This window comes from Conger conger, chromosome 2 (assembly GCF_963514075.1).
Source record: "Conger conger chromosome 2, fConCon1.1, whole genome shotgun sequence".
NCBI classification, from domain to species: Eukaryota; Metazoa; Chordata; class Actinopteri; order Anguilliformes; family Congridae; genus Conger; species Conger conger.
This window is the reverse complement of record NC_083761.1, coordinates 10221631-10238780: the sequence shown is the minus strand read 5'-3', so window position 1 is coordinate 10238780 and position 17150 is coordinate 10221631. Positions and strand designations below refer to the sequence as shown.

The following is a 17150-nucleotide window of genomic DNA, read 5'->3' as shown; positions in this document are numbered from 1 at the left end:
TTGTGCATGTTTGTGGCTTAAAAGCATTCTGGACTGAGTGCATGCTGTATGTTCCACTAAGACACACACACACACACACACAGACACACACACACACACACACACACACACACACACACACACACACACACACACACAGAGTAAACAGCAAACAGTACAGACGAGGAGCTACTTGTGTCCAACTAAATCCAAATTTCAGTTCAGAAAAGCATCATAGGAGCTACTTGTGCCCAACTGAATCCAGTCTGTCATGGATTTCAGTACAGAAGAGCCATCGCAGGAGGTATTTGTGCCTGACTAAATCCAGACTGTCGTGGATTTCAGTACAGAAGAGCCATCGTAGAAGCTACTTGCGCCCAACTAAATCCAGTCTGTTCTGGATTTCAGCCACGGATTTGTAAACATATTTATCCAGCAGTAAATATTTTTGGCTCCAATTTGTGAATTGAGAATTTCATTAATCAAATGCACTGGCATTCAGGACCAGGAGCAGCTCCATTACCTTTGTGCTGTTCAACACAGGGGCCACCCAACAGGCAGGGGTCCATCGCCAGGTACCCTTTCCCAATCAAACACACTTTTACTGTCCTATTAATGACCCACCCGAGCAGTGTGCGCACGCCCGCATCTGCATTACCGTCCAACGGGTTAAAGAAGAAGCGAAATTCAAGGCTCTTACCTTTTGGTCGTGGCTGTAGGCCAGGACCCAGTCTTCGTGCGTCGGATGAAACAGCAAGCTGAGAATGTAGAAGTTCATACGGAATTTCTGATAGCTGGCGCCTTCGTCTGTGCTGATAAAGATGCTGCTCTCCAGCTCTGGGTCGCTCAGCACCATTATCTGAACGAGACAGAGAGACAGACGGTGAAGAAACAAGAAACTAAGAGATCTCCACGGTGACTGACAACTCTGTCTGCAAACCAAGTCAATCATTAGAAATGTTCAACTTCCAACAAATTTTTTCTTTTTTAATTCATGACAGATGCATAATATGACTGGGGCCCACATACATGCTAGTTGGCCTCAGTGGCTTCTGTAGCGCTGTCAGTGCTTTGGCAATGCTGTCTGGTGAATTTAAGGCTGTTAAGGGTAAGGTGTGGATACAGTAATGCCTCCCAGAGGAGGGCTATTAAGAACAGGGCTATTATGAGATGTTTACCATCATCAATAACGGGTATCTGCTGATTTACGGGCCGCCTCGTTTATATTTTATGGTCTCTTTATGACCTCCTCATCACTGCGGCTGCTTAAACGGTCTAGGGGATGACCTGAGAGTCCACAGGGTCGAGGATGCAAAGAGTCAAACCGCAAAGCTGCTCACAGAACGGGCATGCCTTCATAGTGTTCAAAACCCAATGAATACACATAATATTGAGTGCACTTTATTCTAATTTAAGTGGGATACGTTGTCTGTCAATACAGGTGTGTGAGATGTACATTTAGCATTCAATCAACCCATTAGAACCATTTTTCGTCCATATTATTAAAACATATACATTTTAAAAGAGTTCAAACCTTTGGCATATCGCAGTAATTGCCACAAAGCCATATACGCATGTTGCACCTGTCAATTTTCGAGGTTTAATAGGTCTAGCTTTAGTTGTTCTTGTCTTCAATACGCTCCAACAGAATGAGCATTCATTCAGCCGTGTCAGAAAAATACACTTTGTTTCTCACATTTCATAAAATTAGGCGCGAACTGACACCTGGCTTTAATAAGAATTAAACTGCCTTGCTCAGACTCCCCTTCAGAAAGAAAGGGGACAGATTCGGGTAGCAACAAGCACAAACGGCTGTGTTTTCTTTTCTCACCACCATCTGAATTGGAAAACCAGCAGCACATTTGTCACTGACAAAAATACCACCCCTCTTTCCAGGGCTTTAACTATGAATCCTCCCCGGTGGTGATTTAGATAAATTGTTTTTCATTAAGAGCCAATAAACAGCCTGCAGATTCTCAGCCAGGTTTTTTTGCCGGCCTGGGCCTGGTTTTGCCATTCATTATCGTCATGGGAGTGGCAGGGGAGCCCCCCATTTCACCAAGCATCTTAAGGCTTGTCAGATATAATTTATAGTTTTTAGGCCCTAATCATTTTCCATAATATTGTATTAAGCGACACCAGTTATTATGAAGGGAAATTACTTTTCACCTTGCTGTCTTGATTTCTCTGTCGGGGGTTCCACTTTGGAACCATGGAAGTCCTTGAAGGTTTGTCTCCCCGCACAAACAGTACAAAAGCCTGCCTGCTCCCTAATCAAACCTGAAGCTTTTCTGAGGACTAAGGCCTCTTGGCATTTGTTGCAAAATGTTTAATATTAATAGTCAATTATCTACAGTACAGCCTCTCCATATCCTCTGAAGATGTACGTAGTTTCCTTAAATGTGGAATAGAATTACATGTATTTCTGAACTTGATATCAATACATCAAAATTCACAGAGATGATTAATTAATGTTGAAAGGCTCAGTAATGTATAGATGAGAGCTGGAGAAGTCTTAAATACACATAAACACAGGTTGTTGCATTAGGCATGTAGAACCGGAAATGGTCATTGAATAGGTAACATCTAACTAAAGTGAATACCCAATATCTTCCACACAGTCAGATAGCCATGCTGTACTCTTTACTTATGAAACAGTGACTAGCTTGACGTGACGTGGGTATGTATATTATGTGAATATACCTCTTTAAAGACAGAACAACAGATCATTACAATTTTCAATACAGGGGACTGAGAAAAAAACATTACAGGATGGATACATACATACATACAGTACACACACACATACAGTGGTGCGCATAAATGTGGGCACCCCCGGTCAAAAAGCCTTTTACAATGAATATCTAAGTGAACAGAAGCCAACCTGAAAGTGAAACTTGACACATTTCTTCAAATTGTAAAGCTTTTAGTTCTCGCTTTTGGATTTTTTCCCCATTCTTCCTGGCAGAACACCTCAAGCTCAGAAATATTCTCCAGCCTCCTTATAGCCATTTTTGAGATCTCTCCAAAGATTTATATTCATTAATAGTCTGGGGACTATGGTGACCATTCAAAAACCTTCATCCATCTTTCCTGGAGGTACTGCATGGTTGATTTTGAGGTATGCTTTGGATCATTGTCTCCCAGGAAAACCCAACCGATCTTCAACTTCAATGTCTAAACGGACCTTTCAAAAATTAGGCACTAGAATTTCTTGATATTTGCTGGAATCCATTCTTCCTTCCACTCGCACAATATTTCCTGTGCCCCAAGCTACCACACAACCCCAAAGCATAACGGATCCACCTCCATGCTGCACACCATGCTTCAGGCAAGGTGTTTTTCTCTGCAAGGGCTTCAGCCTTTTTCTCCAAACATACCTTCTTCGGCGGTGGCCAAAACCCCACTGTACATACATACAAATATACTGTACATACGTACGTACATACATACATACATACGCACAAAAACACACATTCAGTATTCAGTATTCAATTGTAACAGTAAGAGAGAGCATATGCATCCAGTAGGGACTAGGAGTTGATTTAACACTGAACATTTTACTGTGTACAAGAATAAATGCAGACTTATACAGTATACTACAGTATAGGATGATATGTGCAGGCAGATGACCATTACATAAACAACTGTATTGTTCTGCTTAAGAAATTCTGCAATCTTGATCGATCAAATATAGAGAGAAAGAAATATAATTCTGACTCCATTCAACAAAATATAAATATCCTCTGAAATAGAAAGTGCACCTCCCCCTGAAATTGAATGCGTGTTTTAAAAATCACTCTGGCGCAGGATAAATAAAACCTACTTTATTCAGTTATCTTTCACCATTTCTAAAATTCCCTATTCAAACACTTTCCTGGGCACACATGGATGAATATGCTGGATGTTTGTATCTTTGTTCAGATGCTTTTATATTGTCAGGGGACATGCAGTTAAATAACTCCAATATACAGCAGGATATACCCATCCTATAAACCATAAACCATATTGGTCCAACGATGTTGTTTTTACCCACATTTAATAAAATCTATAATTCTTTAGACCAGCAATATTCTCACAGGTTATTGAAAATGTCTGCGTATTTTGGATGACCACACAACATTTTATTAAAGTCCCCAATGCTGATCATAATGATTTAATATGTCCATAATATTTATTTAGCTTTAATTGCTAAATAAATAGTTCCATAATGTACATTACCTTCTGTTTGGTAAGCTTTTATATGATGCAAGCCTTATACTAGTGGAGTAATATAGTAATTATGGTATGTTTACATAACAAAACATACACAGTTAAGTAATATAGAAAGAGAGGCCATGTTGTATCATGAATACAGTCATGGATACAGAGCTACAGGGGTGTCGCTAGGCACAATTTGAAGAGGATATAAAACAGCTAAATCACATAGAAACAATTAATTAATGACACAACTTTATACATTTTATAATATTATTTGTACTGTAAGTAATGGTTTGTGCTGTTTGGTCAGTTTACAAACAGGCTGCTTGATTTGTGGTTACCATATTGGATTTGCAATAACTGCCAAACGTGGTCTCAGCCAATCAGCATCCAGGATTGAAACAACCTGTTTAACAGCGTAATTCATTCATTCATTCATTCATTCATTATCCTAACCCGCTTATCCTGAACAGGGTCGCAGGCGGCTGGAGCCTATCCCAGCATACATTGGGCGAAAGACAGGAATACACCCTGGACAGGTCGCCAGTCCATCGCAGGGCATACACACCATTCACTCACACACTCATACCTACGGGCAATTTAGACTCTCCAATCACCCTAACCTGCATGTCTTTCCGGAGGAAATAATGGAAATAATGGTGAACATAATTACGTCATGTGGTTTGTACCATTTTAATTCTCACTGTAAGCTGTTCTCAATCAGCTAGTATATGGGTATGCAAAAATGTATTTTGAAACATTTTACATTGTTGGCAACATTAATAAGGTCAGCATAATATATAGTCTAAATAATGAACGTGTTCTGACTAACACTCCCTGGTTTGAACCACCAGACACACCAACTACAATGGCAAATGTGTCATCATTGTCAATATCATCTTTCAAGCGACTATAGTACTATAGTGTAGATATTTAAAGTATTTAAAAAAAGGAATGAATGAATAAAAATCATCATGATTTTCACTGGAGAAGGTGAAGGTGCTGCATGAAATAACATATTTCCTTTTGAAATCAAGATGTCAAGTCATCTACAATCGAATAAGCTTTCACACAATAAATGCTCAGTATATGTGGACAAATGCACCACCACAGCACAGTGTACTGAGGTTAAGGAGTAAAGAAAATGTGATAGAGCTTTGAGGGATAACCTCCAGAGGTTATCTGCAGGGCTGCATACTAGCTTGGTATAAAGAACTAATCTTAGTGGAATGCACAAACAATGCACCACACAATATCGGAGTGCCAGCACTTGCTGGAAGAGCTATCTGAAGCTACACACAATAGAAATGGGATGGTTCACTGAAAATTAATCACGTCGCAGCTGATCAATTGCAATTCACACTGGGAGCTACAGAACAATAAAGAAAAAGCTTAATTTGTTGCAAATTCCACTATTAACATCTACACTCAAAAGTGCACACATGAACATTCTTCATGGGAAGATATTTCCAGTGCTACTGAATGCAAATAGAATGAAAGAACAGAGACCATTTTATCAGACCATTTTTATCTCCTGACTAACAGCAATGCTCTCGAACACACACTGAACAAAAGAAGCACCACTTATACACAGTATTAAACCATTTGAAACAATATTAAAAATAATTGACTTTACATCGCTTGAAGCCCACTATTACAAAATTGATTTCCACCTCATGTGTAGTGTACCTGTCGTAGGCAATTGGGGGTAAAAAAAAGTATTTCCATTCCAAAGTGGTTTTGCATAAATGTATTCCTGCATGTGGCTAAGCAGGCCCTTGCTCTAAAGTCTGTTCCATTCAATGGCATGAATCCCACTGTTTGAGAGACAGCGCGTTCATCTACCACATGCTGTAGCTCTGCAGCAGTGCCGGGACCAGTTCCAAGGCTCCTTTTTGCACTGCTGCGGAAAAGAATTGATGGTCATTGAGGAAGAGAGTGCGGAACCCAGCTCTGAGCCAAAAAACCAGCAGCCCAACAACCTGGCCGCTTAGAATACCCTGCACATCCACAAATTTCTTTCAGGTGATAATTGAAGTTCGCTCTCGGGTTAATTTCCAAAACAAACCCTGCGTACGTCATCGCTCCCGGTGTGCTTAAAATGCGCACGTTTTATGCCAGTAAACTACCACGTTCAGTGGTACTGCGGAATGAAATTTTAACGATACGAGGGTAGTAATTACCAATTCAAATCCTTTGGGCTGTTTGTTGTTTTAAGCTGCACAAAAAAAAAGAGAGTCTTTCAAGAGTTCTACAAATTATTCAATAGCAAAATGTCATGTTCATTCATTTTAGGCATTCTACGTTTAAACAAAGTACTGGTACTGGCCATGTGGAATTGTACTGCATCCAAGCTCATTTTAGGACTCATTCTTTACTGTTACTGTATATTTTGATGCCATTTTGGTTCCTTTTCTTGCAGAAGCAAGAGCACTTTCCAAAAACAAGGAGGATGGAGGATAAGTAGGCAGAGAATTGATAAATAACGGGTTCAGACCACGGAGGGGGTAAGGCGCGGCAGAAACAGAAACTGACGGCGGCCCGTCGTGCCGCTGGGGTCCCCAAATCACCGAGCGCTGTCAACACTTGTCCCCGACTCGGCCCTAAGACCCACAGCCACAGCCCGCAGCTGAGAGGACATTACGAGAGACGTCACTTAGGCAGGTAGAGTCTGCTGGTGGGGTGTGATTATAATAATAACATAACATAACTCAACAAACCCCAACTCTATCATAAGCTAAATACGTGTACACGCTGTTGAACAGGGTGTCCCGGCAGCTGACCCTGAATGTGTCCTGGCTTCTGGTACAAAACTGTAGGTGGATGGAAGATGAGGGATGAATTAGCAGGATCCCGGTTCATTGGCTCACTAGTGACCCAGAGGGATATTTAAAGAGGCAGGGCTGTTAGACAGAACGGCAGGGGAAGCAGAACACAGAAGAAGCAGGATGATCTGGGGGCTGGGGCAGAGAGGGGGTCAAAACCCACACAGCTAGCCAAGTCTCATTTATTCATACATCATTTCAAATTTAGCAGCTCATAACGAGCCAGCTATTACATAAAATAATTTGGAGCCTAATTCTTTTAGCATCATTACAGTCCAATGTCCAATGTTGTGTATTAAATCACCAAAACTAATTGTACGATTCCTTTCTACTAGATTCTGATAGGAAATCATTCAAATGTAATCCTGTCACCACACAAACCTTCTGATTGATAGAAGAATAGTTCATATGAACGCCAGGTTGTATCTTTACCATTTCTTACCACTAAAGTGGCAGTAAATAAATAAGGCAGACAGTGATTACAATAACCACCCATAAGAATTGTTGTAGCAGCTTTAAAATCCAATATAGTTTTCCTTGAGCCGCTTGCAACAGTTCTGTCCAAGTCTCATCCAAATACCTCCATTAAACGTTGACTTAGGGAGCTGTGAAAGTTGACAGTGGAACGAGGGAGTTCTGAAGGTGGAGAGTGGAACGAAGGACTTTATGGTACTGGAAGGAGGGAGTTATGCTGGCAGAATGAGTTTTGAACTTAGATGGTGGAACAAGAGTTCTGCCAATTAAATGAGGGAGTTTGGTAGGTGGAAAAAGATGCCTTGAATTTTGCACCGTAGCTACTGTATGCATTGCAATGAACACTACCTACACGCTGTGAAACCCATGGTAATCAGGAAATCCAATATGAAAATGGTGCAACCCACCAGTTGTGGAGAGAAACGTCTAAACCTAATTTAATTTATTTATCATAAAATGAATGTCGTGACTGAAAATACGATACGTTAGTCAGTAGTAGACAAGAAGTGAATAACTGCAGACCTTGAAGGAAAATAAAACATACTGAAATCCTCAATTTGACTTCCCCCGCCTTCAGCTGATGTTATCATGCTGTCTTATGCTGTCTTAGACTCATTTTCCCTTATCAAACAGAGTATTGACATCCTGGCAATTATACAGGACTTAGAGACTCCACTGGACTGTAGTGTATTGAGAGGACTGTGTTTTGTTTACTCCTCTCTAAGGTACAATCAAATGGCTTCACCAACTGCCCGGAAGCCAGACGGAACGAGCCGGGGCAATTAAAAGTGCGCATTGGTAATTAAGAGCGAACCTGAACCATCTCTGGCGTGGATCTTCATTGAGGTCATCACTAGCGCTTCTGCCCCCCTGCGGTGGGTTGTTAAACCCAACGTTGACCTTGAGTGCGGCCAACCAAAGGCTAAACCTGCTCACCGATTAGCACAGCCACTAAAGTCTCTTAACTGCTCCTCTTAAGGTAGCGATCCGGCCGGCCGGCCGCAAGAGCCGGCGGGACATCCGGCAGGGCCCGAGCGGAAACTTCCGGATCAATCATGTATGAAGACGAGCCGAGGCGTGAGAAGCAGCTGTAGGTACGGGGGGGGGGGGGGGGGGTAAGCGTGAAAGGAGCATTACAGAAACAGAGCTCCCTTATGGATAAGCGCAGAAGCTATGCATAATATAGCGCGAACACATCTGACAATAACCATATGGAAGCGTTACGCTCAAAGCGCCGCAACATCAGCTCGTCCCACTCGTCCCACAACTCCGTGTGTTATCGCGGGAACGTATTACCATATCAGTGGTCAGGATCGCAGACAGCAACCGGGAATAACAACCGTGTTGGAAGCGGTGTTGCAAACGGTCATTGGAAAGTCCTTTAATAATCAGATTTCTACTTCTGCCAATGCAAGGAGGTGTCGAGGCTATGCACTCACTTCTACGTGTAGTCTTACTATCCACATATATGTCTACGTCTGTCTTCAAAGAAGCTAGAAAAGGTTTCGATAAAAATCTCCCAAAACTATGAGATAATTGTGAATATTAACATATAGAGGTGCATCTGGAGGTAAAATGACCTCATTACCAGGAGAAATATTCAGCAAGACAGCAGTACCTTGAACCCTACATAGTTAAATATATTGCGTACCTAATGTAGCACCCTACTTACAGTAGTTCCCATTATAGGCTTAAAAACCATCCTTGGGTGATCAACAGTATGCACGTGACACTAAGGCAGAAGCAAAGCATGGTGGGATGCGAGCAGGGCGATGTTAATGATAGTTCTGATAACACCGCAGTGCAGTGCTATATATTACAAGCTCGTTGAGATGACAGGACCATCAAGAACAGACACGCTCCTTTAACTGACATGTTAATATTCACGTGGAAACATTCTGTCTGAAGCTGACGGAGCGAGCGTTAGATTTTAATGTAGAAATACGCATTAAAAATTGAGCATGGCACAGTGTTTAGATTATCTGAGGAGTAGATTGAATTTGCGCTGCAGAACTACATGATTTCCTGGAATGTAAATGGTACAGAAATGTTAAGAAATGACTGTGTCAGTAGTTTTGTGCTGACCACAACATTATGTTATATTGCTTTGCAGATGGTTCTTTAGACATCATACATTTTCATGTAAAATGTACAGGATATAGATTTAAATTGTAATGTAAATCTTTATGTGAGTTATTTATTATATATATTTTGTAGATACATTTTCATATAGCATTTCCAAGCAGATTTTCCACGATGTGCGCACTTCCAAATATACTATATTAGAGTTTTATTACATCAGTGTTCTTCTTGTGTTTTTGACACATTCTTTTTAAAATTATTACATTATTACAAAAAGGGAAAAATGTCTCACCTTTTTCTTGTTTGTAGGACAGACGTACAGGTAGCTCAACACTCTCTTCAGCCCAACTTTGTCATTCAGTTTCTCATAGGTGGTTCCATAATCTGTCGACCTGCAAATGTAAATAAAGCACCCTTTATGACTTATGATAATAGCGTCTCTTCTTTTTACCTTTAATGCTGCAGAAGAAATAGGCATTTTAACCAGTAATGTACAATGAGTTCCATAACTTTTGGGACAAAGACATACAGTATATTTTTCTTGATTCGGCTCCAAGTTCATAAACAAACAATTCACATGTGGTTAAAGAGAGGATCCTCAACTTTTACTCAGCAGGGTATTTTTATACACTTTGGCTTTACCATGTGGAAAGTACTGGAGCTTTTATACCAAGTCTCCTCATTATGGAACTCGCTGTACGTACAGTCCAGAATGTGTTATTAATTTGTTACCCGCACGCACACAGTAAACATACACTTCTAACACCATATAAAAGACACAAACACCATTCTGTGCATGTGAATGGTGCACATTTCAGTTCCAGTCATACTGAAAGGTTGAGTTGATGTGTCAGGTTCCACAGCAATCCTGGACATCAATACACACAATAAATGGTCACTGTTTCATAAACTGAAATGACAATCAAGACGAGAAGAAGGCTGCAGAAAGGATGGCTTCAGTACTAATGTGTAGCCAAGGGAGACCGGCGTTAAGAACCTCGGCTTAAGTCTAAGGAACCTAAGAAACCTCTCAAAAACAAGGCTAATAATTAGCTCAGCTAAGCTACTTGAAAGCTCTGAAGGATCCACACGTGTACAGCCCTCAAAGTCTTCAGCAGGACACAGAGGAAATGTAGGGATTATGAGCATATTTCAAATCGCGGAAGAACAGGCAGAGCTCATGAATGCAAGAGCACATTAATGGGTCAAGATGCATTTTAAAATCAGTAGAAATGTCCCAGAGATAGTAGAACGCCGGAATAACTATGTGTGTACGTGTGCATGTGTGTATGTGTGCGTGTGTGCGTGATTTCCTAGAATATATCTGTGGAAATAATTTCTTGTTACATGAAAATGTATTAAATATATGTAATAAAGTAATTGAAATATCCAACATCAGTAAGCCTGGCTACACAAGATGGAAGGAATGTGGCAATGGCACTTGGTTGCACCTGCAGGACAAAGCTCCTTGTATTGCAGGTGCGACCAGCCCTCAGAGACTACTTCAGCGAACACACCTTCACACGTCAGGAGGGCTCCGGCTACATAATCAACAGACTGGATTTGCCCACTGAAACATAATTTGCCTAAACAGCTGGCGGGAGAAAACAACATACCTTGCAAAAGCATGTTGTTTTCCTCAAGCAATATTAATAGCTAGAAGTGTGATTTAATTACACCGTTTACACAATGTGTTTACTACTGCTACATAGGAAAGCAAATTCGTTAATATAATGATATTTGTAAGGTCAGTTAAATTGGCAGTGTACATTTTTAAATGAGCATCAGATCAACAGCATGAAGGCCAAAATGAACAAAGTTAATGAATACTGCATATAAGGAACTAATATAGCCCTGTGGTTCCCAGCTCTTGAATTGTTAACGAAAGCTACTGATTATATCCCTGCTTCTCACACTAGCATCAGGAATCCACTGTACTTACTGACTAAATTTAGTCACTGCACGTAGTTGACATGATGCATATCACCGTACTGTATCATGCATCCAGCAGGTTACTGTAGAGATGTAAACAGTGACATAAAATAAGCAACATGACACAACAAATCACTTAAAGGTACAATAGGTCATTTCAGACTTCTAACAGTCAAGAGAGGAATTGCAAGAACAAACACACAAAAACCGCAACACTGTTTATCCCTCCCCCATCTCTGTGAACGCGCTGACGTTGAAACACCATTGGCTGTGGAAATTAGAACCAATTTTCAACCAATGAGCTTGAATTATTGTACAGTTATACAATGTTTTGGTACAGAGTGCCGGTACATCAACTGCATATTTTGAAACCCGAATTTAAGGACTATAAACACAAGCAGAGTCAACATGTCAGTGAGCCTTTTTCAATCATAGGAAGGGATTTACAATGGTGTTGTAACAATATTTTAACACAAAAATCTTACCGATTGTACCTTTAACCTGTATGATTCTCCATCATTGAACTTGTTACTTTCTACCCCTCATACTTCTCAGCATATTTTAAAACACAATGAGGCAAACCCAACAGCACATCCTTCAAACCAATTTGGTCCTGAAAGCTATCCACATCTCAGATTGCAATCCCTTCTTTTCAGAGTAAATTGGAGAGCTAATTTATGGCAGGCTAACAGAGTGAAACTAATTTAAAATGTGTAACCATCCCAGTCAATGGATTATAGGTGTTAACAAGTCCTGTTGCGAGATATTTTTGTGTTAGCACACAATGATAGATTCAAGAACATGGAATTAGAGGGAGAAAATAAGTTTAATTTATTTATACTGTACACAAACAAAAAACAAATGTTAATTATAGGCTCAAGTCAAGGAACATTATGCCAAAACATACTAGAGCCTTGTTAGTTTTACAATGCAATTTTCAAATGGACTGAAATTACTGTAGGACATCATTGGAAGGGCAAACTTGCAAAATCAAAATTGCCTCCTGATTTGATCTGAATGGCTGCTTACATTTTACGGTCAGCCACTGTGAATTAAAATGTCCAATAAATACTCCCATTTCTCTGTGCTCAGCCTTACAACCTGGAACATGTGGAAATGATTCATGCGGTTTTAAGCTCCATTACGTAAAATGTTATCTGGCAGATATCCCCTCAGTTCACAGCCGTTTATTAGAGTTTGGAAAGTTTAGAGAATATTGAATGCTCTCACGTCTACATCCGGGCACTTCTGAGGGCGTGAGTGATATATCATTTGCCAGTAGACATACTAGGTTGGAACTTTCTTCCCCCAGTGACGGGAGACTAAGCGGGGTTGGGCTCAGTAAGTACTTGGATTGGAGACCACCTGGGGAAACTAGGCATGAGGCTCGTTGTGGGCCAGTGAAAGGGACGGTCTGTCTGAATGAAGAGGAAAACAATTTCCCTGCGTGGTCATGGGGATACTGCCATCTTTAAAACGAGACCGCAATGCTCTTCATTCAGAATCCCCAAAATGCAAACCTTTCTCTCTCAATCAGGCACTGACTCATACTTTAATTTAAATGGCTAAATAATGCGATTTCTCTGAGCACCACTTCCATCTTATTCAGCCTGCCGCACATTGAAATAGAACAGCATAAATAATGCACGTGTATCTGGGACAGTTGTGTTCAGGTGGTGGGTTTTGTGCTTATTTTCCCATGGCAATGATGATGAATCCACTTTTGTCTCCAGTTTGTCCTGTATTAATAGACCACAATCACATTCTCGTATTACGCCATAACCAAAAAAGCTGAGCTTTACCTATCATTTGCAACCAAGTCACATCCATCCACCACTGAGTAATATCCTGGGACTAGCTCTAAATTAATAACTCATGCTGTTAATATAATTAGGTTGAAGGAAAAATGTTGCAGGCTCAAAAACACATGGCTGCCCATATATCTTAAGACTAAATAATTCAGTTGTGGAAATGAGCTGTTAGCCAACACGGTCCCAGAGACATTACATTTATGTTCCACGAATCTTTACTGCGTTATCAATCCAGCACCAGCGTTTGGTAATTATGCTCTTTCAGCTCTACTATCCTTCTTACTTTTTGTTGTCTGTTTTTTTTTTTAAATGATGTCTTCCATTTGTTGTTAAAACGCCAAAAAAAGAAAACACCATAGTGTTGGAAGAAAGTCAATATTAACATCCTAAGTATGGAGCTGTTTCAGGGCACAAGTTAATTTAAGACAGAGAACAATAACAAGGATTCTCCTTTTATAGCTTGTGGTCTTTATTTATTTATTTTTTGCCTCCGTAACTTACTGTACATTGTGCAATGGATTTCTCTGAAATTACAATGACAATTTTCTCATTCTCGTTGGTTCTTGAGTGCCCATGATATTGGACACAATGATCACAAAGTGTAATAACACAGATCAAGTCAAGGGATTGTGTGAGAGTTCAATTTCCCAAGGATATTAAAGGAAAGTTAAGAGGAGGCACAGGCCCATCTAGGCAGCATACGGTATGAACACAGGGGCTTAGTCCCAGGAGGAGGTGGACTAGATGCACTTCACTGTTCAACTCCCTTTATGTCCACCGCAATAGCAATATGACCTAATCAGGATATTGAGAGCTATATCTATTGCATGCAGTTTTCCCTGCTTCTGCGAGGCAGTAAATGCAGGCATACTTCCATAAACAATAATCTGCACAAAGCTATGGAGTTTTTTTTTTATGGCATTTTCCTGGAAACAAGAAAATTAAAAATACATGAGAGGCAGCAGGGAGCTGAGCTGTAGTCACAATTAGCATGCAATTACCACAATGCACCATGCCTTCCAAATAATGAGCTTGTTTCCCTGTGACAAGGGATGTCTTCATACCCGTTTTAATCATTTAATTTTCGACTAGTTTTGTCCACGTAGACCGCGCTTATCCTTCTGGGTCCAGCACCTGCCATCTAGTTCCTGTGTGATCTGGAGAATTGTGTGTGGGACGGGGACAATGTAACTGATTAAAAAAACAGATACGGTCCAGATTGTTAAACATTTTCATTCGCAAAAACATGTCTCTGATTGAGACAATCATAGCCCCTTGGAAATTATGCAATATGGCCCATAAGATTGCTGTTGCTCGCACTGTAAACAATGACTTGCTGCTTTCTAAAGAGTTGTTATATGAATATTTGTTTAATTTTAGCATGTAAAAAAGCGTAACAAAATATTTTATCCACGATACCGTATTACATTGATTGCGTTAGGGCTGCTGAGTAGCTCACTCAGTGAAAGCACTGCTTGTAGCACTCGAGTCTCGAATTTAACCCAAAATGTGGCTGTGGCAGTGCCAGCAGCACTACTGAAGTGATGCACAATCGGATTTGAATCATCTGAGGGGAATATTGGAGGGATTCATTTGGTGGGTATAGCTGTGCGTGCCCATGGCTCACTCCCTGTGCAAGCGTATGATTGGGTCTCCTCCACCCCTATCCTGCACATGCATGGCTTGTGGCTCTGGTGTGAAAAGCGCATATTCCACAGGAGAGCGGTCTTCTCTCTCCCCAGCCCGCTGCAGGGGGGGCGTATACACGAGTGCTCTTGGAAATAATTTGTAAAGATGACATTCCAAATTTGGGTGAGATTGGAGGTGCAAAAGCTTAAATAAGAAAGAAATAAATAAAAAAGAAGCAAATGGTAAGTATGTTGTCTCCCACACACTGTCACCACCTCTGACTTAATTGGGTGGGGGACAACTGGTATGAGCCTAACATTGTAGTAGCCATGAAGCTAAGATTTGAATGACTAATACACAATTCTTCCAATAAAATAACTAAATTAATTATTTGACTTCAGACAATAGTCATTTTATAACATACCACATCATACATCACACATTTTTATAACAGGTGTCAGCTGCAGTGGTATAGAACAATAGTTCATTTCATAAAGCAGGTTTTCATTCCAAAATGGAAAGGTGGAAAAGCACGCATGTTTCTATGTGAGCATCAAATGAACAATAAAGAAGTCAGTAGCCAGAAATCACATCAGGGATTTCTGTGAGGCCATGCCAGATGGCTGCCACTAAAGCAGAACAATGAAGTGCTGGTGTGCACGAAATGTGGAGATCAGCTTTGGGTATACGACAGCAGCATGTGACTTCAAAGAAACGGACCGGAATTCAAACCAAATCACTTTAGTCGCTCACACACACACACACACACACACATGGAGGACACCACCTAAAGTATGCAGATGTTTACACACTTGAGAGGACCATTCCGCTTTGGTTTCACCCGAAACAACATGTTCTGGTCTTTTCTAAGCCCCTACAAAGATCTTCGCATCTGCTTCAGCTGGATGCTGACCAAACCATACTGAAGCATGTTTGTGTAGATAACAAGCAGGCCATATTGAGGAGGGGAGTCGAATGCTTGGTGTCAGGAGGAGATTAACAAAAAAAAATCACTTACCTGAAACTACATCTGCACCATCCTCAGAGACGACTCTGTAGTCAGATACCCTGAGGCAAGAACAAGCCTGGAGCTTCTAACACAATCCCTGAGTGACTGGTGCATTTCCACTTGTACGGTACTTAAGACAGACAATCGGAGTCAGAAGCCAAAAAAATCCGAGGGCCAGAGGAAATTGCGCTCGCAGGAAATCGTGACATTTTCTGCTCCAATGTCTGGTCTGTTTCTGTGCAGTCCAGAACTACGGTGAATGACAAAAGTAATCTTGCTCAAACCCTCTTACATAACAAAGTCAGCCGAGATAGCGGGCTAATACTGCATGAGGGCAAAACACACGGTAACTGGGAGCACATGAGTGTTCTGTCTAGGGAATAAGTGCATAACAGGTCAACTAGCTATGAAATTTTGATCTGACGGCACACTTTTTATGGAAAAAAGAATTGATTGGGAAGAAAGAACAACTGGTTATACCAGGTCAAAACTAAAGGGCAATATCCCAAAAGACGAGCTTGTCAAAAGGTTATATTCTGTCAATGGTGCATAGCACCGATACCTTATGTTGTTTTTAAAATTCACATTTAAATGTATTTTCTCCCAACATTTCTTTCATTAATCAATAGTACATTAGCACACAGAGCTTTCACAAACATGCTCTTTTTTCTATAAAGGACAGCTTCAGGATAATAAGAAAGATCTCGGTGTTATTTCACATGAATTCCTTAAAACTAGCTGTAGACTGTAGAGCCCATATGGCATCGTCTGTAGATGTCATACGAATCCCTGCCGCGGCACTTTGTTTACCGTGACTTCACCTACAACCCTTTTCGCTTTCCCTCTATCTCAATAATGTAGGAAAAAATAAATATAAATCAATAGATTTAAAATAAATACAAATATAGGGAAGGAAATGTAATGTAAACAATTGTAAATGGACTGTAAACTATTTCCTTACATAATGTTACATTTCACATTGTGCACCAAGTCACCTTTTCGCCACTGTCATATGCACAGCTACATTAAAGCTTACGCAGACTGTACTTGAATCTGTTCTACGGCAAACCAGTTTCTATAGAGGCCACACAGTATTACAGGAGAGGCCCACCAGTGGTATGAAAATCATACCTCTAACTGATGGAACATTGTATAACTGTACAATAATTAAAGCTCACTGGAAAATGGGTCCTAATTGCCACAGCCAAT

At 40.6% G+C, this 17150-nt stretch overlaps 1 protein-coding gene across 1 annotated transcript in view; it reads right to left on the bottom strand.

Moving 5' to 3' along the window:
• sorcs3a (sortilin related VPS10 domain containing receptor 3a) overlaps window positions 1-17150 on the bottom strand; it is a 197485-nt gene that overhangs the window by 76743 nt on the left and 103592 nt on the right. The window contains exons 3-4 of the mRNA XM_061225390.1: window positions 9853-9952; window positions 680-838 (exon numbers count right to left, since the gene is read on the bottom strand). Of these exons, the coding sequence (XP_061081374.1) occupies window positions 680-838; window positions 9853-9952 (259 nt within the window). The remainder of the gene's footprint in view (window positions 1-679; window positions 839-9852; window positions 9953-17150) is intronic.